The 24,271-nt window shown below is 41.3% G+C and overlaps 1 protein-coding gene across 1 annotated transcript in view; it reads left to right on the forward strand.

The window, feature by feature from the left end:
• The first annotated feature begins 1,351 nt into the window (after positions 1-1,351).
• LOC125461085 (dynein axonemal heavy chain 11-like) overlaps positions 1,352-24,271 on the forward strand; it is a 466,228-nt gene continuing 443,308 nt past the window's right edge. Inside the window, exons 1-2 of the mRNA XM_059654665.1 lie at positions 1,352-1,975; positions 15,196-15,339. Of these exons, the coding sequence (XP_059510648.1) occupies positions 1,751-1,975; positions 15,196-15,339 (369 nt within the window). The 5' untranslated portion in view covers positions 1,352-1,750. The remainder of the gene's footprint in view (positions 1,976-15,195; positions 15,340-24,271) is intronic.

Here is a 24,271-nt window from a genome sequence, read left to right on the forward strand (position 1 = left end):
CTTCCAAGCTTGCATTGAGCTTTGACGGAGAATGGCAGCAAGCCTGACAGAGAGGCGTTGGCCAGGGAACTAAATGATCTGTTGAACTGGTAGGCAACTGGAGGCTCAGGGTCTGTTTTGCAGACAGAATGTAGGTGTTCTGTGAAGTGGTCACCCAGCCTATGCTTTGTTTCCCCAATGTAGAGGAGACTGTATTGTGAGCAGCAAGTGTAGTGGACTAGATTGAGTGAAATGCAGGTAAAGTGCTGCTTCACTTGGACTTTTGAATTTTGTGTGTACTATATTTAAACCAGATTTGAAGTATTACAGTTGAAGATGATGGAGAGTGTGTGGGGTTCATAGCTGATGTGAAGCCCCACAGGTTACAGAAACCATTGCTCTCCACTATTCTCTCAGGCAATGCATTCTTGATCATAACTGTTCACTGCATTCTGCTAGCCTGTCTGTGTCCTCCTATACCTGACCAAATTTCCTTTTGCAACCATAAAACCTTTTATAACCCAACATGTGGGTTACCTTTGGTTTCACATCTCAAGATTGGAAATGGATATTTTACAAAATCCTTGCTTCACTTTTGGTGGCTTATACCATTTGATTACACCAAATGTGCAAAGTTAATTTTCATTGTAAATAATTGAAACACAAAACCATCCCTGAACTTTTCCACTTACCAAATTCCCATATCAGTAGTGGAATTCTGCAATTATAAATGAACTAGAATTATGACAAGCCACTGTCCACAAGATCCCTTAGGGTTTTTGTCTTTTTTCCTCAACTCCAATTAGTCATGCTTTGTGTAGGATAGCTAGTTAGGAAACTCCTCCATTCTTATCCGCTAAATAGATAACCAACTTGATTGGCGACTTTACACGAACGTACACCTTCGACAGACTCGAACTCAGAGCTTTACAGCTCGCCGAGAAGGATGCCACCGCTGCGCTACAAACCTCCTACCCACTGGCAGCGACTTTGAGGCACCCTATGAAGTTTTGTTAGAAATGTACAAGTTTGCTTCTGCAGATCTGGCATGTAATATTTTGTTTATTAGATAACTTTGCAACAGTTGAAAATACACTGCATTTTTAAAAAGACCATTTTTCTTCCTTCTGTAGCGCTAACGTGTGTTGAGTATTCGAGGAAAACGATCCAAATCCACGCGTCAACACTCCATCCCGGCTCAAGGTTGTCCTGATAAACGAGAATCTTGTCAATAAACCTTGGCTATAGTCCACAAAACATTCTGGGGTTTTATACATTGCTTTGTTTGTTATTTCTGATGGCTCGCTGCTTATTTCAATTTGACAACACATTTGTCCCGATTTTGTTGATGACTAACGTTGTTTCTCCGGTTAATTATGCATGTATTCTTGTCGCATTGACATACACGCATTTTTCATTGACTGTTTACATTGACACAACTGCAGCTGAAACAATTGCAACGCTTCATACCAGCAGCCACCCCCTCTGCGTATGGTTTGTTCCCGAGGAGACGCTGCATAAAGAAGGCATCGCCTTGAAGTGGACCTGTTCACTCCGGAAGAGGGGAAGAGGCTAGTGATGGGAAGGTTGCATGTTCATTTCTATTCCCAAGGAAACCAGTTCGTAGCAGAGAGTCCAACTCGTAGGGGCACGAGCGCTAGCGAAATGTGCAGCTGTGAGTTGGAAACGCAGTGAAAATAAACAAGGCTCGATTTGACTGAAAACTAAATTGTTGCAAGTAGTCAGGCCAAAAAAAAAATCAGTGGAGGAAATGGCTGAAGATGGTGAAGAAAACCACGATAAAAGTTTCGGAGAAGACGAGAGGGTGCAGTATATCGCGGGTTGGATCATCTACTCATTGAGACTCCGAACTGACAAATGGGTCAAATTCATTGCGAGCAAAGAGAACCAAAAACTCTTGTCGGAGTTTCTCGAAAGAGAGTATTTTCTGGTGTGGTTTCTCAGCGACACGGGGCTCCTGGCAGCCTCCAGGGAGGTAAGAACAATCCGGATTTTCACTCTCCATTTAATCTGGATCATTTAATGAAGAATAAATGTCGCAACAGGTTGCGGTTTTATCATCACTTCCCCTGAACGCGTAGAACCGTTTTCAAAGGGAATCTTTTCGGAACCAGGTATTTATTTTCTGTGGGTTAACAGCAAAATAAAGTTGTAGGTTTTCTAAAATAATCCGAGAAACGTACTTTTTTCCTGTAGAATCAAGCAACGTAAAATAAAGCTATGAAGTGTATTTTGCCGAGCATTTCGTTTGGCAAATACAAAAGATGAAATTATTCATTTTAAAAACGATTTAATATGAAATGATTTTGACTGTTCAAATAATATTTGATGAAAATTGGTCTTGCGTATTAAACTTCTTTAAAACTTTAAATTGAGAATTCGGATATTGCTGATGTGGTATTTTGTGTTGTCTACAGCACAAAATCGGGCCATTGGACCCTTAAACTGTTAATACTCCGCACCAGCATCTTTATTCAGTTAACCCTCATTACCATATTACTTTTTCTTTGTCATTCAGTTCTCCTTTGTATTATGCTGTGCTGTCTCTCATGCCATTATCTAGCTTCACTTTCAATGGCATCAACTCTATTTATCTTCACCACTTGAATTGTAGTAGGCTGTGAAATTCAATAGGATCATGACTGATCTGAAATTCTTCAAGTCCACTTTCCTGCCCATTCCCTGTAACCATTGATTCCCTTACTGATCAAGAGACTCTGTCTCTATCTCAGCCTTAAATGTACACAAGAACTCTGCTCCCCACAGCCCTCTGTGACACGGAGTTCCAAAAACTCGCAACACTCTATGAACTTCCCCCTCATCTCAATCTTAAATTGGCAGCCCCCTGTATTCTGAGACTAGCCCCAGATTCTCTCAGTATAAATCCTGTCAAGCCCCTTGAGATTCTGATTGTGTATTAACAAATACAAAAGATTGAATTATTCATTTTAAAAATGATCCAACATGAAATGATTTTGAGTTTGTTTCAATGAGATCCCTACTCATTCTTCTAAATTCCAGTAAGTAGAGTTCCAACCTGTTCAACCTCTGCTCATAAGACAATTCCCTAGTGGTATTGTTTTTGGACTATTAGTCCAGAGAAACAGGGAATGTTCTGGAGACCCCACCACCCAAGACGTTTTTCCATCCCCACCCTTGTCTGCTTTCCGGAGAGACCACTCTCTCCGTGACACCTTTGTTCGCTCCACACTGCCCTCCAACCCCACCACACCCGGCACCTTCCCCTGCAACCGCAGGAAATGCTACACTTGCCCCAACACCTCCTCCCTCATACCTATCCCAGGCCCCAAGATGATTTTCCATATTAAGCAGAGGTTCACCTGCACATCTGCCAATGTGGTATACTGCATCCACTGTACCCGTTGTGGCTTCCTCTACATTGGGGAAACCAAGCGGAGGCTTGGGGACCGCTTTGCAGAACACCTGCGCTCGGTTCGCAATAAACAACTGCACCTCCCAGTCGCAAACCATTTCCACTCCCCCTCCCATTCTTTAGATGACATGTCCATCATAGGCCTCCTGCAGTGCCACAATGATGCCACCCGAATGTTGCAGGAACAGCAACTCATATTCCACTTGGGAACCCAGCAGCCCAATGGTATCAATGTGGACTTCACCAACTTCAAAATCTCCCCTTCCCCCACCGCATCCCAAAACCAGCCCAGTTCGTCCCCTCCCCCCACTGCACCACACAACCAGCCCATCTCTTCCCCTCCACCCATTGCATCCCAAAACCAGTCCAACCTGTCTCTGCCTCCCTAACCTGTTCTCCCTCTCACCCATTCCTTCCTCCCACCCCAAGCCGCACCTCCATCTCCTACCCACTAACCTCATCCCACCTCCTTGACCTGTCCGTCTTCCCTGGACTGACCTATCCCCTCCCTACCTCCCCACCTATACTCTCCTCTCCACCCATCTTCTTTTCTCTCCATCTTCGGTCCGCCTCCCCCTCTCTCCCTATTTATTCCAGAACCCTCACTGATGAAGGGTCTAGGCCCGAAACGTCAGCTTTTGTGCTCCTGAGATGCTGCTGGGCCTGCTGTGTTCATCCAGCCTCACATTTTATTATCTCGGATTCTCCAGCATCTGCAGTTCCCGTTATCAATGTTCTGGAGACCTGGGTTCGAATCCCATCATGGCAGATGGTGAAATTTGAATTCAGTAAAAATATGGGATTAAGAGTCAAATGATGACCATGAATTCATTGGTGATTGTTGTGGGGAAAACCCAAACTGGTTCAATGATGGCGTTTGGGAAAGAAAGTGTCATTCTTACCTGGTCTGGAGTACATATGTCTCCACAGCCAATGTGGTTGATTCTTAATTGCCTATGGGCAACTAGGGGTAGGCACTAATTGCTGGGCTAGCCAGTAATGCTCAGATCCTGTGAATGAATTTAAAAAAAGGTATCATCCTGGTGAATCTTCTCTGAACTGCGTGCAATGAAATATCTTGCTTTAAATAAAGGGACCGAAATTTATCATAGTACTCCAGATGAGATCTCACCAAAGCCTTGTACAGTCCCAGTAATGATGTGCAGGTGTTGGTGTTGGACTGGGGTGGATGAGATCAGAAATCACACAACATCAGATTATAGTCTCAGAGATAATGGGAACTGCAGATGCTGGAGAATTCCAAGATAATAAAATGTGAGGCTGGATGAACACAGCAGGCCAAGCAGCATCTCAGGAGCACAAAAGCTGACGTTTCGGGCCTAGACCCTTTATCAGAGAGGGGGATGGGGAGAGGGAACTGGAATAAATAGGGAGAGAGGGGGAGGCGGACCGAAGATGGAGAGTAAAGAAGATAGGTGGAGAGAGTATAGGTGGGGAGGTAGGGAGGGGATAGGTCAGTCCAGGGAAGACGGACAGGTCAAGGAGGTGGGATGAGGTTAGTAGGTAGCTGGGGGTGCGGGTTGGGGTGGGAGGAAGGGATGGGTGAGAGGAAGAACCGGTTAGGGACCTGTCTCTGCCTCCCTAACCGGTTCTTCCTCTCACCCATCCCTTCCTCCCACCCCAAGCTGCACCCCCAGCTACCTACTAACCTCATCCACCTCCTTGACCTGTCCGTCTTCCCTGGACTGCCCTATCCCCTCCCTACCTCCCCACCCATACTCTCTCCACCTATCTTCTTTACTCTCCATCTTCGGTCCGCCTCCCCCTCTCTCCCTATTTATTCCAGTTCCCTCTCCCCATCCCCCTCTCTGATGAAGGGTCTAGGCCCAAAATGTCAGCTTTTGTGCTCCTGAGATGCTGCTTGGCCTGCTGTGTTCATCCAGCCTCACATTTTATTATCTTGTTTCAGATTTAGACCCTTCTTCAGAAATGGGGGAGGGGAAGTGGATTCTGAAATAAACAGGGAGGGAGGGAGAGGGAGGGAGGAAGGGGGAGGCGGACAGAAGATGGATATCCTCCTTTATCCATCTTCAAACCGCCTCCCCCCTCTCCCTATTTATTTCAGAATCCCTTTCCCCTCCCTCATGTCTGAAGCAGGGTCTAGATCCTAAACATCAGCTTTCCTGCTCCTCTGATGCTTGGTCTGCTGTGTCCATCCAGCTCAAACCTTGTTATCTCAGATTCTCCAGCATCTGCAGTTCCTACTGTCTCTGATTTCAAATAAGCCTGTTGGACTATAACCTGGATTCATGTGACTTCTGAGTAGTTCCAGTAGGACTTTCTTGCCTTTATACTCCAGTACCCTTGAAATATTCCATTAAACTTCTTGATTGCCTGCTACACCAGTGTGCTAGCTTTCTGTGTTTTTTGCACAAATACCCTCCAAGCTCCTTTTTATGTTGGAACTTTAAGCAGGTTTTCTCCATTCAAATAATACTTGTTCTTTGGATATTCCTTCCAAAATGAACTTCATATTTTCCCACATTATACTCCATGCAGTAAGGCATCCCTGTTATTTCTCTCTATCCCCCTTAGGGAATCAAGTTGTACAATCTAACAACACTTTGACTAAAGAGTTTTCTTATCCGTGAATTTCTGGTTGCATTTATCAGTGCCAAAATCTCTCACTGTACCCTTCAAACTCTTTCATAATCTAACATTTCTCAGGCTATTTTTCTAGAGAAAAGAGCTGAACCTGGTGATTTTGGTTATATCCTTTGGCTACTTTTATTCTGGTGTATCTAGTTTGCACTTCCTCCAATACCTCTGTATTGCTTTCCTTTCATAATATAGGGACTATTCACAGTTTTGTAAGTGTAGTCCAATCAACATTCTGGACAAGTTTAACATTTCTGCTTTTCAATTCTGTCACTCTGGAAATATGAATGGTTTTATTAGCTTGTCCTGCAGTTTCAGTGACATGTTTATCAGTTGTTAATTGGATAATAACAGTTTAATTTAGAAACTAAGAACTGTTTTGAAGAAGAGTCACTGGACCTGAAACATTAACTCTGACTTTTTATTCACAGATGCTGCCAGTCCTGCTGAGCTTTTCCAACAACTTTTGTTTCTCCTGATTTATAGCATCTGCAGTTCTTTTATTTTTTAACAGTTTAACAGGTGCTGGAAATTAACTGGCGTTTGATTTGAGTTTCTACGTTTGGATGACAACAGACTAAAACTGTGGTTATTGGGTTGGGAGGTAAATTTTTGTAGTATGTACCTTTAAATAAACATCAAGTTGTGTAAAAAAAAGATTACAGTTCTGTGCTTCAGTTTGTTTTCTGCATCATAACAAAATATCTGCTGATACCCCCAAAAATGCTTTCAGAGTACCTGTGCAAGACAAGCATGTATAATGTCCCTGCCAATACTGCCATTGACATCACTCCATCATCCTCTTCATGCATATTCGTTATGCATGTTTGGGTGCTGTCATGTATTTTTTTACTGCCATGCTGTTTCACAAAGCATGCATATGTGAAATTTTCTGCATGCACAATTTGAGCCTTTGGGTCTGTCAGGTGACATAGTTGTATTATAACAGCTGTACCCAAATCGTCTGTTTCTCCACACCTCCTCTCACCCTGTATCCTGCAAAATCTCCATCCCACTTTTCCAACTCCGCCATCTCTGTTGCATCTGCTCTGACAAGGAAGCATTCCACTCTCAAGCATCCCAGATCTCTGCCTTTTTCAAACAATGCTGTTTGTCCCCACTGCCATCCAGACAGCCCTCCACCGTGTCTACTCCATTCCCCGCTCCACAGCTCTTAACCATCTCTCCCTGCTCCAAACGTAATATGGATTGTGCCCCTCTTGCCCTCACTTTCCACTCCAATAGTCTCCACATCCAACATATCATCCTCAACACTTCTGCCAACTCCAAATAGACCCCACCACAGGGAACATCTTCGACTTCCCACCCTTCTCTGCATTCTGCAAGGACCATTCCCTTCGCTATTCCTTAGCTCACGCCACACTCCCCAACAACCACTCCGACCCACCCGATACCTTCCCCTGTAACCATAAAAAATGCAACACCTGCCCACACACCACCTCCCTCACCTCCATTCAAGGCCGTAAACAGGCCTTCCAGGTGAGGCAGCACTACACCTGCATCTCTTCCAACCCAGTCTACTGCATCTGACGCTCCTGAAGTTGTCTTCTGTACGTCGGTGGGACCAAACGTAGACTACGTGACCATTTTGCTGAGCATCTTCACCTGGCCCATAATAGCCAACCTCACCTAACCTTCTGGTCACCACCCATTTCAACCAGCTGCCCCCACTACCCCTCTGACTTGTCCATCCTTGGAATCCTTCAGTGTCATAGCAAATCAGAATGCAAATTTGAAGAACAGCACCTTCTTCTGGCTTACAGCCCAGAGGACTCAACAATTGAGTTCTTCAATTTCAAATAACCTTCCCATCCATTCCACCCCTCCCATTCCATTCAAACTTCTGACCCACCCTTCCAGCTATCAACCAGATACATCCCTCCCATCGACCAATCAGGCCATGCTTCCTATCAGTGTCGACCTATCACCACCATTCTGCCTCCACTCCTCCTCTGCCTTTCTTTATTTGCAGCTCCCGCTATCTCCACATCCAGTCCTGATGTAGGGTTATACCTGAAACATTGACTGCTCCTTTCCTCCAGATGCTGCCTGGCTTGCTGTGTTCTTTAGCCACCTGTTTGTCTACCCTCTATTACTCTGCCCTAATCAGACACTTATTTACCAAACAGTATGTAGTTTTTTTATTCTTCCCACCAAAATATTCTACTGTGCCTCACACTCATGTACATTTGACCATTTTGTGATATTTTTGCAGGTATTGTAATATCTTTGTGCATTTAGCCTGCCACTGCAGTAACTGCACCACATTATTTGGTGTCAGATTTTGAAGCTACTTTCTGTTCCCAAATCTAGATGGTTTGTGTCAATCATGAGGAAGAGTGATCTCAGCACTGATCCTTTGCAGAATAATACCAGTCACGTTTAGTCCCTACTCTCTGCTTTTTGTTTTGTACCCAGCTTGCTATCCATTCTGTACTTTGTTATCTGACATCATATATTCTGATCTTATTCAGGAGTCCTTTGTGTATTTTCTAAGGCCTTTATGAAATCCAGTTATATCAATTATATCTACTACTTTGCCCTGAACTACTTTTTTCTGTTAGTTTTGCAAAAAAAAACCCACAACCAAAGAACTGTGGATGCTAGAAATCAGAAACAGAAACAGAAATTGCAGGAAAAGCTCAAGACATTTGGCACCACCTGTGGAGAGAAATCAGAGTTAATGTTTTGTGTCCAGTGACCATTCCTCAGAATTGATGGGAGTTAGAAAAATGTTTGTATTTTTGCAGATGATAGGATGAGGATATGAGTAAGGAGTAAGTGACTGGTGTAGAGAGAGTCTAAAGAGAGACAAGACCTGTTGGACAGACAAAGAAGCAGATAATGGTCAGCCGAGGAGAATGAATAGCTACTAACGGGGACAGTTAGTGGCTGACAATGATTTGTGTGTCACGGCAAACCAGGATTGGCTGTCTGACAGAAGGCAGAGAGTCGGGATGAAAGGCTATTTTTTGGAATGGCAACCATGACAAGTGGTGTCCCGCAGGATTCAGTGTTGGGGCCGCAGCTGTTCACTTTATATATTAATGACCTGGAAGAAGCGTCTGGGGGCATTCTGGTGAAGTTTGCCGATGATAGGAAGACAGCTGGACAGGCAGGTAGTACTGAGGAGGTGGGGAAGCTGCAGAAAGATTTAGACAATTTAGGAGAGTGGTCCAGGAAATGGCTGATGAAATTCAATGTGAGCAAATGCGAGGTATTGCACTTTGGAAAAAAGAATACAGGCATGGACTATTTTCTAAACGGTGAGAAAATTCAAATAGCAGAAGTACAAAGGGATCTGGGAGTGTTGGTCCAGGATTCGCTAAAGGTTAACTTGCAGGTAGAGTCCGTAATTAAGAAAGCGAATGTAATGTTGTTGTTTATCTCAAGAGGGTTGGAATATAAAAGCAGTGATGTGCTTCTGAGACTTTATAAAGCTCTAGTTAGGCCCCACTTAGAATACTGTGTCCAATTTTGGGCCCCACACCTCAGGAAGGACATACTAGGACTGGACCGTGTCCAGCGGAGATTCACACGGATTATCCCTGGAATGGTAGGTTTAACGTACGATGAATGGCTGAGGATCCTGGGATTGTATTCATTAGAGCTTAGAAGGTTGAGGGGAGATCTAATAGAAACTTACAAGATACCTTATGGCTTAGAAAGGGTGGACGCTGGGAAGTTGTTTCTGTTAGGCGGGGAGACTAGGACCTGTGAGCACAGCCTTAGAATTAGAGGGGGTAAATTTAAAACGGAAGTGAGGAGACATTTCTTCAGCCAGAGAGTGATGGGCCTGTGGAATTCATTGCCATGGAGCGCAGTGGAGGCCGGGACATTAAATGCCTTCTAGGCAGAGATTGATAAATTCTTGATCTCACAAGAAATTAAGGGCTACAAGGAGAGTGCAGGTAAGTGGAGTTGAAATGGCCATCAGCCATGATTAAATGACGGAGTAGACTCGATGGGCTGAATGGCCTTCTACTCCTATGTCTTATGGCCTTATATAATAATGAGACCTGGTGTTTGGGAGTTGGGGTAGGAACATAGGAGAAGGTGCCTAACACCCTGAAATTGCTGAACGGAGTGTCGAGTGCAGAAAGCTGTGGAGTTCCCGAGCAGAAACTGAGGTGCTGTACTGAACAGCCTTATTATCATATGGTCTGCTCTTACACACAGCCCATTGTTAGCCACTTAACTGTTCTTATTAGCGGTTATTTAATTCTCCTATGCTGACCCTGGAAATTTGAAATTAAAACAGAATTTGCTGGAGAAACTCAGTCTTAGCAATTTTAGCAACAGTTGTGGAGAGAGAAACAGAGTTAATGTTTTGAGTCCGATATATCATCTTCAGAACTTCAGTATTCAGCATTGTCAGTCAAACATGACCTCTTTTGAAACCCATGCTACCTCTCTTTATTGCTTTGTTCAGTTTCTAAATGTTTTTCTATTATATATTTGAATAATGAGTCCATTATTTTTCCTACTGCTGACATTAAGTTAATTGGTCTACAGAGCCCTGAATTGTTCAGTCCTTTTTGAATGTAGGGATCACTTTAACACTTAATCCTCCTGCAGTATTTGCTTTTAGAGTGGCATTTCCTTTTATATGTAATTATGTCTCTACTATTTTTCTTTAACTTATGTCAATGTGTATGGGTTCACAGATTATTTTAGTCCCAATGCCATTTGATACATTTGGGTATAAATAGCAAATGTTACTATTTCAACTGTTATATCAATGTGCATTTTTGTAAATCAATTTTGTCAGGTATGTCAACCTGTTAGGGAAAGAGAGAAGGTTAAGCAGGGGGACTGTAATTCAGTTGACCAAACTTCAGTGTGTAAATGAGCAAAGAAATCTAGGTATTCAAATTCATAGGTGACTGTTGCCATCCTTGCATTTCAACAGTAACCACAGTGCGAAAGTACTTAATCGATTTTAAAGCACTTTGATTTATATAGCATCTTTCAGGATGTCCGACAGAATCTATGACTCTGTAATTACAGAATCATTACAGTTCAGAAAGAGGCCATTCAGCCTATTGAGTCCATACTGGCTCCAGGAACAAGCATAATACTTATTGCCATTCTCCTTCAGTTTTTCCATAATATCAACATTGTTTTCAAATAACAGTCAACTTCTGCTTTGAATGCCTTGATTGAACTTGCTTCCACCATGCTGTTATTGCATTCCAGACCACTATTCACTATTCGTTTTCTCTTACTGTTATTGATTCTGTTTGACCATTTCTTTAAAGTTGTGCCCTTTAATTTTTAATCTATTCATAAATGGGCGCAACTTTCATTCATTTACTCTCCTCTGACCCCTCACAACTTTAAAAATCTCAATAAAATCTCCCCTTTGCATTATTTTCTTCAAGGAAAATAGTCCTGGATTCTCCTTTTAAAAGATAATTCTTGAAGGTATGGGTAAGGTGGACAGAGCCTTAAAAAATGGGAGTGTGGATTTTATAAGTGGGGCCACAGAGTACAAGAGTAAAGGAGTAATAATAACTTTACACAAAATATTGATTAAGACATAATTTGGATCCTATCTGTAGCAGTTGGTATTCCATTATAGATGTTCTCAACATTCGTCTAGAAATTTTGGCATACCTGATTATAAATACAGAAAGACCACAGACTTATTCCCATTTCTTAATGGTGAGGTTTAAAGTGTCTCTGGTTTAATAGAGCTTGCAGTTGTGGGCTTTGGGGTTGAGGGAGTGGGAATGTGGGAGATCATGGGTTGGAAGTACAAGGGAGGTCACAGGCTTGGGACTGGGAACATGGCATGCAGGTTTTGGAAGATGAAGCTTTTATGGTTTTCTGGTGGGCGGGATAGTTGGTGGAGGTGTGTGTGCGCTCACCCATGTCTGTGTGTGTGTTTGTGTGTGTGTGTGTGTGTGTGTGTGTGTGTGTGTGTGTGTGTGTGTGTGTGTGTGTGTGTGTGTGTGTGTGTTTGTGTGTGTGTCGGGGTCACTGTAATCAGATTGTCACATTGTTTTCCACATTCTGATGTTTGTTTCCCTGTGTACAGCTCAAAATACCATTTGCTCCAGCGACACGTGAGGAAGACAGTGGGGTTATCTTTGGATTTTTAAAGCCAAGAGTAGGTTGAAAACATAGTGAAATACGTGGCCTCTTCCATTGATGTAAACTTTCAGTGTCCTAAAAAAAATTAAAATCTAAGCAACTTTAGAAGATCAGACAAAACCATAAAAATTTGATAGCTGTAAAATGTTCCTGAGTATAACTATTGCTTGTACTTTGAAAATAAGTACATAGGCTCGCACTTGTTGTAAGTTACACTGCAAGTATTTTTAACATCTTGTGATTTATAAATGGAGAACTATTGGCAAAATATATGGATATCTTTTATTTCTTGAGAAATTGTCGTCCTTTGTAGGTATTTGTTGGTATTCTTCTGATTTGTTACAACTGTTTATACAGTTGATATAATGACAATTTTATCCCTACCTTTAGGTTCTTGCATTGGAACAATTTCCCCTATTTACTCTCCCCTTGCCCCTCTTCATCAGACTTGTTTATATTGCTATTCATGCAGTTCCCTCATCTCCCTTATTTTATGTTCATGTTTTCTGCTGTTCCAACTCACTGGGGTATTGCGTTGGAAATCAAGCTGCATTATTTCCCAGCCTTAACAGATGCGAAAATATATAATCAAACCATCCAAAATCTCCAATTTACCTGACTGATGAACCCAGGTTAAAAGAAAATACTCACCAGGTTTCTCTGTGTAACAAGAAAACAGTTGTTTATTGCAATCAAAACAGATCTAATTAATGGCCTGAAAGAAACATGAATTGCTAATGTGTCAGTCTATAACTTAAACTCTTTCCTTTTTAAAACACAAATTTCATACACAAACAAATGGACACATGAATCAAGACAAGACACAAATATTATGGGTTGGGAAGGAACCAAAAATACTGAAGCACAGTTCTGGCATCAGTCTGGATTATAGATCTTAATGAGATGTTTTCCTTTAGTTCACTTCTGGGATTTTCTTGGCTCTTTGATGAGAATGCAAGCTTAAGGTCACATTATATTTCACTCTTCAGTTTCCTGGTTGAAGATTTGCCATTGTTTTCCTTTTGAGAAGGAAATTTGCAGAGAGAGTTGCCAGCTGTTCAGAATTTTGTTTTACTTCTCCACTCACAGAAGGGAGAAAGAGAGACAGAGAGAAAGAGAGTGATTTGTGTGCTTTCCTGTTCCCACGCTGCATATTTCTGCAGCATTAACCAACCACAAAGCTGTAGGCTGCCTTCAAGGAACCAATCAAGAAGTTGTCATCATGCTGACCACTCCTGTACACACCTTGTCCTCGTTGAAAAACCATTCCAAAGTCTACCACGAAGCAAAAACTGCCCTGTACACATTATTACGGTGCTAATGGGTCGAGTATTGTCTCCTACTGTTTGAATAAAACAGCACTGACAATGCAATGCAGACAGAATTCTAATAATTTTTTTTTAACTCTGGCATTTTCTTCCACAATCCATTCATTTAAAGCAGTATCTTTTCCCCATTTCTTTTTAGTTCACAGTCCAAAAAATAGGAGTGGACCTACATCACCCTCTCCTTTATGCAGACAGTGGTCCTTGCATCTCATCACTTCGCGTTGGCATTCTTTCCTGTTCGTTTTCACTTCAAACATGTGCTCATCACCCCAATCTAACCACCCAGTGCCTATCCTACTGAGTGGTTCTCTCCATCCTCATTCAGTTTGACACAATTCTTGCTGATATTATTATATCTGTATTTGCTATCCCAAAGCAACCCATCAACTTCTAACTGCCATTCCTTTTCATTCCTTATTCCCCTGCCATTCCCTTTTTACCTCGGCACGGCTCCCAGCTCTCTGCCGAAGCTGCTCAAGAGGATAGATTGGTGGTATGTATTATGCTGTCAAATAGGGTACTGTCAAGTGATCAGCATTTATTTCCCAAACTCTGCCATTGAGACCAAAAGAGACCAAAAAGGCCAAAATGGGTTGTGGATTGTCTTGAACTGCTGCAGTCCTTGTGCCAATAGTATCAACAATGATGTTAAGCAGGGAATTCCTTGGTTTTGACAAGGAATCAGTGAAGCAGCTACTCTGTGTGTTCCGGTGTGTCTGTAATGGTTGTCAAAGTTGATGGTTATCATCTTGACATCACACAGCTGTTTCTAAATGAAATAATCACAGGTTTGAGAAGTTGTCCTCAGAAGTTACACCCGAACCTTGTACAGGAGTAGCCACTAAAGCTCTAATGTGCAACAGTGTTGCAGGGAGTAGTTGCTTAAACCGTGGATGGATCACTGGTGAGGTATTTAAAGTTATTGTATATTGAAAAAAGATAGCCATGCATTACAACATGATTTTAAAGGAAATAATGATTGGGAGGTGAATGACACATCACAAAATACTCAGCCACTAACCTCCTTTAATTGATACCACATGTAACTGGCTGTGTCAGGTTTCAGATCAGTGGTGCCCCTCAGAATGTTGATGGTGAGGAATTCATTGATAGTAATGTCACTGAATCTCATGGAGGAGTGGCTACACCCTCCGATTATGAATATTGCCGAACTGCTGTGTGGTGTACATGTTACTTACTATTTATCAGCCTCAGACTGCATGTTGTCTTGCTGTTTGTGGATAACAGACAGTTTCATTACCTGAGCAATTGAGAGTGGAATTTAACACTGTGCAAGAACAAACAGCTTTTGTATCTAAAGCATAATATGGTATGTGATAGAGTGAGGTGAAATCACATCATCTCAGAAGGTATTTTAATGCAGTGGTGAGGGTTTTGAAGCCAGTTCACTGAGGCATGAGGAACAAGTGCAAACATGCTTGAAAGATGAGGAATGATGAGAGTGTGAAACTTGTGGTGATGATAGATGATCAAAGCATTGTGTATAAATTTTAATTTTGTGACAACCAGCAAGAGAATATTCGACTGCCAAGCCTAAATGTAGAAATGTGTTAGGTTCTCATCAGCACCAAGGGAAACAAAAATTGCAGAGCTTAAGATGCTGTTGTGTATACAAATTGAAGCACCTTGAACATTACAATGCTTATGTTCATCAACTAATATGTAATTAGTAAACATAATTGATTTTCAAATCACATTTTAATTTATTTTCAGCTACCTTCAAACTTAAAAAGTAAAGTTGTTTATGTAATCAAGAAAATTAGTGGTCCTGTTCTAAAAGAGAATTACAGAAGAGTCCTACTGTTTGGGCACTTGTCTGCATCTCCACTACATCAAATAACTACATTGGTCGAAGAGGTGAGTGCTTTTTTTTTCCCAGATAGATTGAAACCACATTTTGAAAAGTTACAAGCTGGATGAGCAAAATAACATGCTTTAATTTTGCATTCTTTTTAAAGTATGAGTTTATTTTTATGTTTATTTTGTTTTTAATGTATATTTTAGTGTTTCATTTTTATTATTGCTTTACCAAATGTATATAGATGTCTTACAGCCAAATGATAAGTTATAGGATGTCTCCCCTTTCTTTCTTCAAGGAAGGGAAGGTAAACCAAGTCATTTGAGCATCCAAAAGAAAGTCAATCATATAGAGATCTTGTAGGTTTAACATTGTAAGGTTTCAGGCTGTGTTTAGTGATTTATTTTTCCTTGATTTTTCACAGAGAGATTTAAAGTCTTGGCAGATAATTTCTGTCTTTCCTTCTGAAGTCAGCAGCTATTTGCATTATGTTGAAGATATTGCCTGTAATATTTTGGCTGGTTAGACACAGGCAGGTCACATGTTTGCAGAATTACTGGAGAGAAACTGGGTAGATGGGGGCCACAAATTCTCTCTCTTCTCAGATTAACCACTGTGGTCTGTCTGACTGTGGGAAAGCAGTGTCTTTATTGGCATAATCTTGACCTCCATTCAAAAAGACTAGTAACAATATTTTTATGTAACCTCCATTCACAAATTAATCAGTTGCCTGGGTTTGTTTTACCTGCAAACTTGTAAATTTGGTTCCACATCCAAATATAAATTGTAAATAGCTAGGATCTAGTTACTGATTCTTGAGGTATCCTACTAGTCACAGCCTGTCAATCTGAGAACAACCAGCCCAGCTCTTCCCCCCCACCCACTGCATCCCAAAACTAGTCCAACCTGTCTCTGCCTCCCTAACCGGTTCTTCCTCTCACCCATTCCTTCCTCCCACCCCAAGCCGCACCCCCATCTACCTACTAACCTCATCCCACCTCCTTGACCTGTCCATCTTCCCTGGACTGACCTATCCCCTCCCTACCTCCCCACCTATACTCTCCTCTCCACCTATCTTCTTTACTCTCCATCTTTGGTCCGCTTCCCCCTCTCTCCCTATTTATCCCAGTTCCCTCTCCCCATCCCCCTCTCTGATGAAGGGTCTAGGCCCGAAACGTCAGCTTTTGTGCTCCTGAGATGCTGCTTGGCCTGCTGTGTTCATCCAGCCTCACATTTTATTATCTTGGAATTCTCCAGCATCTGCTGTTCCCATTATCTCTGAGAATTCTTACCCTCTCTTTTCTGCCTGTTTATCAACTTTCAACCAATATCAGTTTGTACCCTGGTCTCAAGGTTTAGTTTTGTTCACTAATCTTATTGAAAGCCTTCTAAAAGTCTAAATATACCACATCCACTGATTCACCCTTCATCCATTCTCCCAGTTACGTCCATCAAAAAAAACCTCCAAACAGATTTGCCAGACACGATTGATAAGTTTAAACGGATTGTCCTGGTGGTCTAGTTCCACAGAGCAAAGCTCATTTGTAATAACTTTATCTTGCCAGTTACAAAGTTATGTGATTATCTGGCCATTTTGAGAACTGCTGTTTATGCTACTTAAAAATATTGTTCAACCTGTTTAAGTAATATTTTTGGTACAAATATGATTTTGTAACAAATTTAGAATTGCTTAAAAATATTTAATTCTACATTTTTTAGTGATTTCTTAAATATACAGGCAAATAGTAAGCATTCTGGGTAGGGAAATCAAATGCTTTTCGGGTATGAAACTGTAATTAAAGATTTTAATTTCATTGCTTGCTTCAAGTTTTAGAAGCATTTTACTTCTAACACCTTCAGGCCATGTTTGCTGGTGTCTTTATCTGAGTCAATTCACATTTTCCTTTTTAGCTAGGGGAAGTGATTCATGCTGGTATATATTTCTAAAGAATACAACAAATCTCTGTACCTCAGTCAAGGTTTAGTCCTTTTGCTGTAAGGCTGGATGTTGAGTGTTAGTGTGTAAGTACAATATGGAGTCAGACTCTGATGTTTGTTCCTTCATATGCTTCTGTACAAAACTGAACTGCTTTAGTGACTATGTGTGTATGTAAAGGTATTTTTCATGAATGAAGTATATCGTTGAAATTTTAAAAAAAGTTGTGTTAGCAGGTTATTCAGTTTGGTGGGTTGTGGGGAGCATAGAAGCAAAACCTGATCCCCGTTTTCAACTGCTAACCTAGTTGTATACCTCCGAAGGAGTTCTTCCTTGGCCTGACACTTCCAGCTGTGACACTTGCATTGCTGTTCCCAGAATTCAACTCAGCATAGATCTGAGGTTGAACACTCCTTTATAGTGAAATATAAAAGTAAAGTCACTATAATCAAAGAGAGCTTCTCTCTTACAAAAGGAGACTAGAGAGGTGTATGTATCCTGAACAACATCATGCTTTAGGCAAAGAGTGAGGTTAAGAAGGCAGGATCTTCATGATGACCTCAGCTGGTATGGGACTTGAACCTACACTGTTGTCATCTCTGTGCATCACAAAGCAGCCGCCCAGTTAATTAAACTAACTGATCCCCATTATCTATCAGCCAGTGCAGTACCCATTTATAATTGGAGCAATATGTCCCTTATTTTAACCTTTCATGTTATGAGTAACTAATCAGGTGAGACAGAGAGCACATTACCATTTACAGATATCTTTAGTTTCAGCTTTTTTATAGCCATATAGCCAATAAAAAGTGTGAGTTTCATGGAATGACTCACTCATGCAATTCCCAGCTCTGCTCCTTCCTCTCCGGAGACGCTGCTGACAGTATCATTAAAATAATCCAGTACACAATTTCAGCCCATTTTTTAAAATCCATCCATAGGATATGGGTATCATTGGCAAAGCCAGCCTTTATTGTCCATTCTGAATTGCTTTTGAATAGGTGGGAGGTGAGCTGCAGCCTTGAACTGCTGCAGTACTTAGTGGATAGTTACTCGCACAGTGCTGTGAGAAAGGAGTTCCACAATTTCCAGTGGCAGCAAAGGAATGGTGATATAGTTCCCAGTCACAATTTTGTGTGTCTTGGAGGCGATCTTGTAGATGGTGGTACTACCATGCATCTGCAGCCTTTCTCCTCCAAGCTGGCAGTGGTTATGTGTTTGGCAGCTGTTTTTGAAGGAGACATGGTAGTTTGTGCAGTGCATCTTATAGATGGTACATGCTGGTGACATTGTGTGTTGGTGCTGATGAAAATTAATGTTGAAGGTGAGTAATCAGGTGTCCATCAACCAGGGCTGCTTTGTCTTGGTTGGTATTAAGTTTCTTGAGTTTTGGTGGAGCTGCGCATATCACATAGATGGAGAATATTCCATCACACACCTGACTTGCACCTTGGAGAATTGGAGAGTGAGTTACTCATCACAGAATTCCTAGCCTCTGACCTGTTCTTATAGTGACGGCTATTTGTATGGCTGATTCTGTTCAATATTTCATCAGTGGTAAATCCCAGGATGTTGAATGATTATAATGCCATTGAATGTGAAGTGGAGATGTTCAGATTCTCTCTTGTTGGAGATTGTCATTGCCTGTCTGCTTTTTGACATCTAATGGAGTAAATCAAATTGGTTGAAAGCTCAAATCTGTGACACTTGGGTACTTGGGAAGAGGCTGAGACATATCATCCACTCAGCACTTATTACTTATGGCTGAAGATGATTCAAATCCTTCAGCCTTGTTTTTTGGTCCTAATATCCTGGACTCCTCCATTGCTGTGGATGGGCATTTTTATGGAGCTGTCTCTTCCTGTTAATTGTTTTATCATCCACCGACATTCATAGCTAGATATGGCAGGACTGCAAACCTCATATCTGATTTGTTGGCTGTGGAATCGTTTAGCTTTGTCTGTTGTGTATTGCTTCTGTTGCCTGGCATGCAGATGTTGTATCTCCACCAGGTTGCATGAAAAGTAGTCATATTTCTGTAGTTGCTAGACTAGGACAAAAATATAAAATAAAAACAGGAAGTGTTGGAGAAACTCAGCAGCAGCTGTGGAGAATAAACAGTTAATGTTTCAAGTGTGGTATTGGAAGAAGAGTCATTATGGACTGAGTATGAATTATTTCTCTCGACAAATGCTGACAGCTCCTTTTCTTTTATTTCAGGTTTCCACTACCCACAGTATTTTGCTTTTATATGACAGACATGTATATAGATAACATTTCTTATTAAAAATCTATGTCTGATTGTATTCACAAAATATATTTTATTGCGTACATATTTTAAGTGGTATATGTATTTAGCTGGTGAAATTTTATTGAGGTGCTTTACATGTTAGTAGGCCCACAGGTTTCTGAAGGGAAGACAGCATTTGAGAATGAGACTACTAAACAGCCATTCAAATAGCCCTCAATTTACTGCATTTGAAGTGTTCTATATCATCCAGAGTATTGTGAGCAGTTTTGGTTCCCTTATTTAAGGAAAGATAGTATTTCTTTGCAGGTATTTCAGAGAAAGTTCACTCACATAATCCCCAGTATGGAAGGATTGTCTTATGAGCAAAGATTAAACAGATTGAGACTCTACTCAATGCAATTTAGAAGAAAGAGAGGTGATCTCATTGAAAGATATAACATTGAAAACGGGCTTGACAGGATAAATGCTGAGGGAATGTTTCCCCTCATGGGAGAGTCTTGGACCAGAGACCATAGTCTCAGAATAAATTTGAGATTGGGACAAGGAAATATTTATTTTTTGAAGTTTGGAAGTTTTGTGGAATGCCTTACCACAGAGAGTTGCGGGGGCAGAATCCTTGTGTATATTTAAGGCTGAGATTAAGTAGATTCTTGTACCATAGGGGAATCCAGGGTTACAGGGAAAGGGCAGCAAAGTAGGCATGAGGAGTGTCAGAAAAGCCATGAACCTAATAAATGGTAGAGCAGATTCAAGGAGCCAAAGTACCCGCTCCTGCTGCTATTTCTCATGGTCTTAAATAGCAGAATGGCTGTTATACACATGCAAATTTTCTTAAAAGTTTGCCCCATAAATACACACATACACACCCACCTTGGCTGCCACTGCTAGTTTACAGAATAAATGCCACTGCTTGCAGGCAGCCACCTTGTATAAAACTGCATCCTGCTCCCTATAACTGTTTGTTTGGTTGTCATTAGTCACTGAAGAAATCTGTGGAAGGTGTAGACTGAGGATGTTGACATAGACGATTCTGCTTCAACCAGGTTTGGATACTTAAGGGTAAATGTTGACTTTGTTGTTTTCGATAAGATAATTATGCTTTAGTGAACAAGACTTGAGCAATTTCAGATGTATGCCTTGTGATTTTCCATACATTTGATTTAAGCTTAACTAATGTAGGGTGCAGTAAAAATTGAGGCCTTGTGTTTGCGCTGCAAGAATTCAAGCCAAGCAGTGTCAGTTCTTACACAGGGAAAATGTGTTTATATTATGTGCAAACCTTTGACTTTCAGTTCACAGTTTGCATTTAGAAGCCAAGATTAACTGGGTTTGCAAAGACCAAACATTTATGTGGACTCGAGGCACTTCTTAAAGTGCTAAAAAAGAGCATTTTGTATTTTTAAAATGTCTTTAACATTTTTTATATGATTATTCATTTCATTTGCTACCTTTTCCTCAGTGTATTAATTCAAATTGCTTTCATTTATTGATTGCAGGACCTTGTTCTTGCTAGTAGTTTTCTGAGAATACTATTTGTACATGAAACATAATTTGCATCAAATGAGACAAAGTGGGAATCCCTGAGATTCTGATGACATCACATCATTTAAACAATGAAGATAAATTTATCACTGACAGTCCTAGACAGATGTTTAACTCCTGATGCATCAGATCAGTGTTGGCTGTTAGTGAGAGATTGCCTAAGAGAACAGACCTGTCTGCATTGGGGAACTTTCACGAGTTAAGCCATCTGCTTCAGGTTGATCTGGAGATCAACTTTTCCATCAAAGGTTGCTCGCCTGGTATTTGTGCAGATCATTGCTGTGCTTTCATGATGTAGCCTTCTTGCAAGACAGTGTGGAAGATGTCTGTGAAATCAGTCGCTCATTGTCAGTAGACACACCCAGCAATAACATCTGCAACACTTGCTCTGTGGAAAGTAGGAAGTAAGTGAAAGTCACTTGGAGCTGTTATTATGTGGCTGGATCTCCACAGATTAGGAAATTATACTTGACATTAGTAGCAGTTGAAATTCTTAGAACTTTGCAGTCCTGGGTGTCACTGGCTAGAACAGCATTTATTTGATTTTGATTTGATTTGTCATCATGTGCACTTAAGTACAGTGAAATGCTTTGTTTGTGAGCAGTACAGACCATTCATAGTAATCAAGGACATACAGATCATAGGGTGAAAAAAACTTGGACAGACTAAGGCTTTCAGGTTACACAGCACAGGACGTATGCGAGGCAAGATCAGCATTATTTGAAGTTAGAAAGTTCATTTATTTGTCTAATAATGGCAGGAACGAAGCTGTTCTTGAACCTGCTGGTGCGTCTGTTCAAGCTTCTGTATCTTCTGCCTGATGGAAGAGCTTGTAGGAGAGCATTGCCAGGATGGAATGGATCTTTGATGATGTTGGCAGCCTTTCTGCGAGAATGAGAAGTGTAAATGGAGTTCATGGATGGATGGTTGGCTTCCATGATGATCTGGGCTGTGCACACTACCTTCTGTGGTTTCTTATAGTCCTGGGCAGAGCAGCTGTCATACCAGTCCATCATACACCCAGACATAATGTGGTGCTTTTGTAAAAGTTCATGAGGGTCCTTATGGACTTGCCAAATTTCCTGAGCATCCTGAGGAAGAAGAGGCATTGTTGCATTATTGACTATCCCTAATTGCCCAGAGGAGCAGTTCAGCTGCATTGCTGTGGGCCTGGAGTCACTAGTAGGCCACACCAGGTAACATGGCAGATTTCCTTCCCTACAGGGCATCAGTGAAGCAGAAGTGTTTTCATAGCAATTGACATGGTTACATGTTCACCACAAAGCTAGGTATTTTCTGCTGAATTCAAATTTCGCCATCAGTGATGATCAAAGGGATTCAACCCCATGTTCCTAAAAGATTTGAATCCTAGCCTAAGTGTCTTCGCTGCTATACCACTCCCTCACCTTTCAATAAATGGGAACAAACTGAATTGATATTTAGAAAAACATGGACTACCAAATGAAAGCCAGCATGCATTTTTTTTAAAGAAATGATTCTTTTAAGCATCTGCTTCATCCATAATTCATTGGAGAGTGTCGATGAGACTAATGTGGTTCCCATTTAGGAAAGGCTGTGTTCCAGTCACTGGGAAGTATTTATCCTGCACTTGGCTTTCAACTGCTTCTACTCTGCTCCCAGGTATTAATGGCTGCTTAATGGTGTCCTTCTGTGATACTAAATGCTGATTTCCCCCATCCCAGTCTGAAGAGCTTCTCAAATTATAAGAGGATGTATCTACTTTCTGTTCATTCCAAAAAAGGTATCAAAAATGTTGTAAGCTATAAATAATTCCTTCATGTGCCTGGATTTACAGTGCTATGGGTGCAGCTCCTTGCTTAAACTAGAATGCACTGTATCTGTTGAGATGTGTGCTGAATGCCATTCTAGATGAGAATCAAAAGGAGACGTCCTTTAACCACAGCAGAAGCTGGAGTCAGGTATTCATTTCACTGCCTAAAATGGTAGGAAAGGTACGAGCCCTCAATACATCATATTTGAAGTGCTGTAAGCTACAGATGAAGTGCTGGAACGTAGGCCTGGGTTTGAAAGCTCTTTATGAGTCAGAATGGAAATGATGGGCCAAGTAGCCATGGTCTATAAGTGGCCAAATGCTTGCTGCTTCCCCCATTTCTCTTGGCATCTTAAGCGAGAAAACAATTGTGTCAGCTGGCTTCAGGAAATCCCAGTGCTAAGCAACATGGAATTGAACGGGCATGTTTACTACACAGCCTGGTGCTGCTGTCGCTCGTCCAGAGATCCCAGAGCTGATCCTGAATTTGACCTCCAGGCCTCCACTTTAATCACTTAGCCACGCCCCCATCCCTGAACTCTGCATATTGACATTGCACAACAAGACTACAGACTGCAGTGATTTCACCTAGTCATTTATGTGCACATTAACGAAATCATACTTGTTCAGCACAACAGAAAGATCTAAGATCCAAAATCCCAGGCCGGTCCCATTTGCATGGAGTTGGCTAGCATTCTGTGGGCAAGACACCCAAAGATGCTTGCAGTTAAATTCTAGACTTGAATCATTCAGAGAAATGCAGAAGATGAGGAGATGAAACCTGAGATGCTTGAGGAGAGGATAATTGAAAGTGCCTGTGCAAATAAATTATGGAGAGAAGAGTTACAGACCTGGGAGACAAAAGGAAAGAGCATCCAGCAAATAAAACTATCAAAGAAGCAATGTACGTCCCCTTGATGTTCCCCTCCTCATTACACTAGCTATTTTTGGCACAGCTTACTCATGAAACTGCAGAATATCCTATATCACAATTGTTTAATCCTAGTAATGCATGTAATAAATTCATACTTGATGGTGCATTGCAATAAAACAGGTTTGCGCTTTGGTGATACAAGATGTTGTTTCAACATGTCACTTTTCCTGTGTAATCAGTTCTTACTGGTGACATGTTTACACATAAATAGATAATGTAATTGCAGATTCAATTGATTACAGCACAAAGACTAAAATTTCGTCATGTTTCTTTTTATTGAAAAAATGTTAAGGAGCCCCCCCACCATCACCAACTATTTGGAATAAGCCATCAGAAATTCAATGCCTATGTGTTCCCTATTTTGTTTAATTAGGCTGGTATGTATGGGAGGTGTGGGGGCGGGGGGTAAACTGAAATTGCATTCTCCTACACTAAACATGATTGTAATATGTTGTTTCTTTACTCAGGGCCAGATTGAGCTATTGGCTAGCTATATACAATACACAGCAAAGACTCTGTACCACTTGCTTTGTTTT

Source organism: Stegostoma tigrinum, chromosome 2 (assembly GCF_030684315.1).
Source record: "Stegostoma tigrinum isolate sSteTig4 chromosome 2, sSteTig4.hap1, whole genome shotgun sequence".
Classification (NCBI taxonomy): domain Eukaryota; kingdom Metazoa; phylum Chordata; class Chondrichthyes; order Orectolobiformes; family Stegostomatidae; genus Stegostoma; species Stegostoma tigrinum.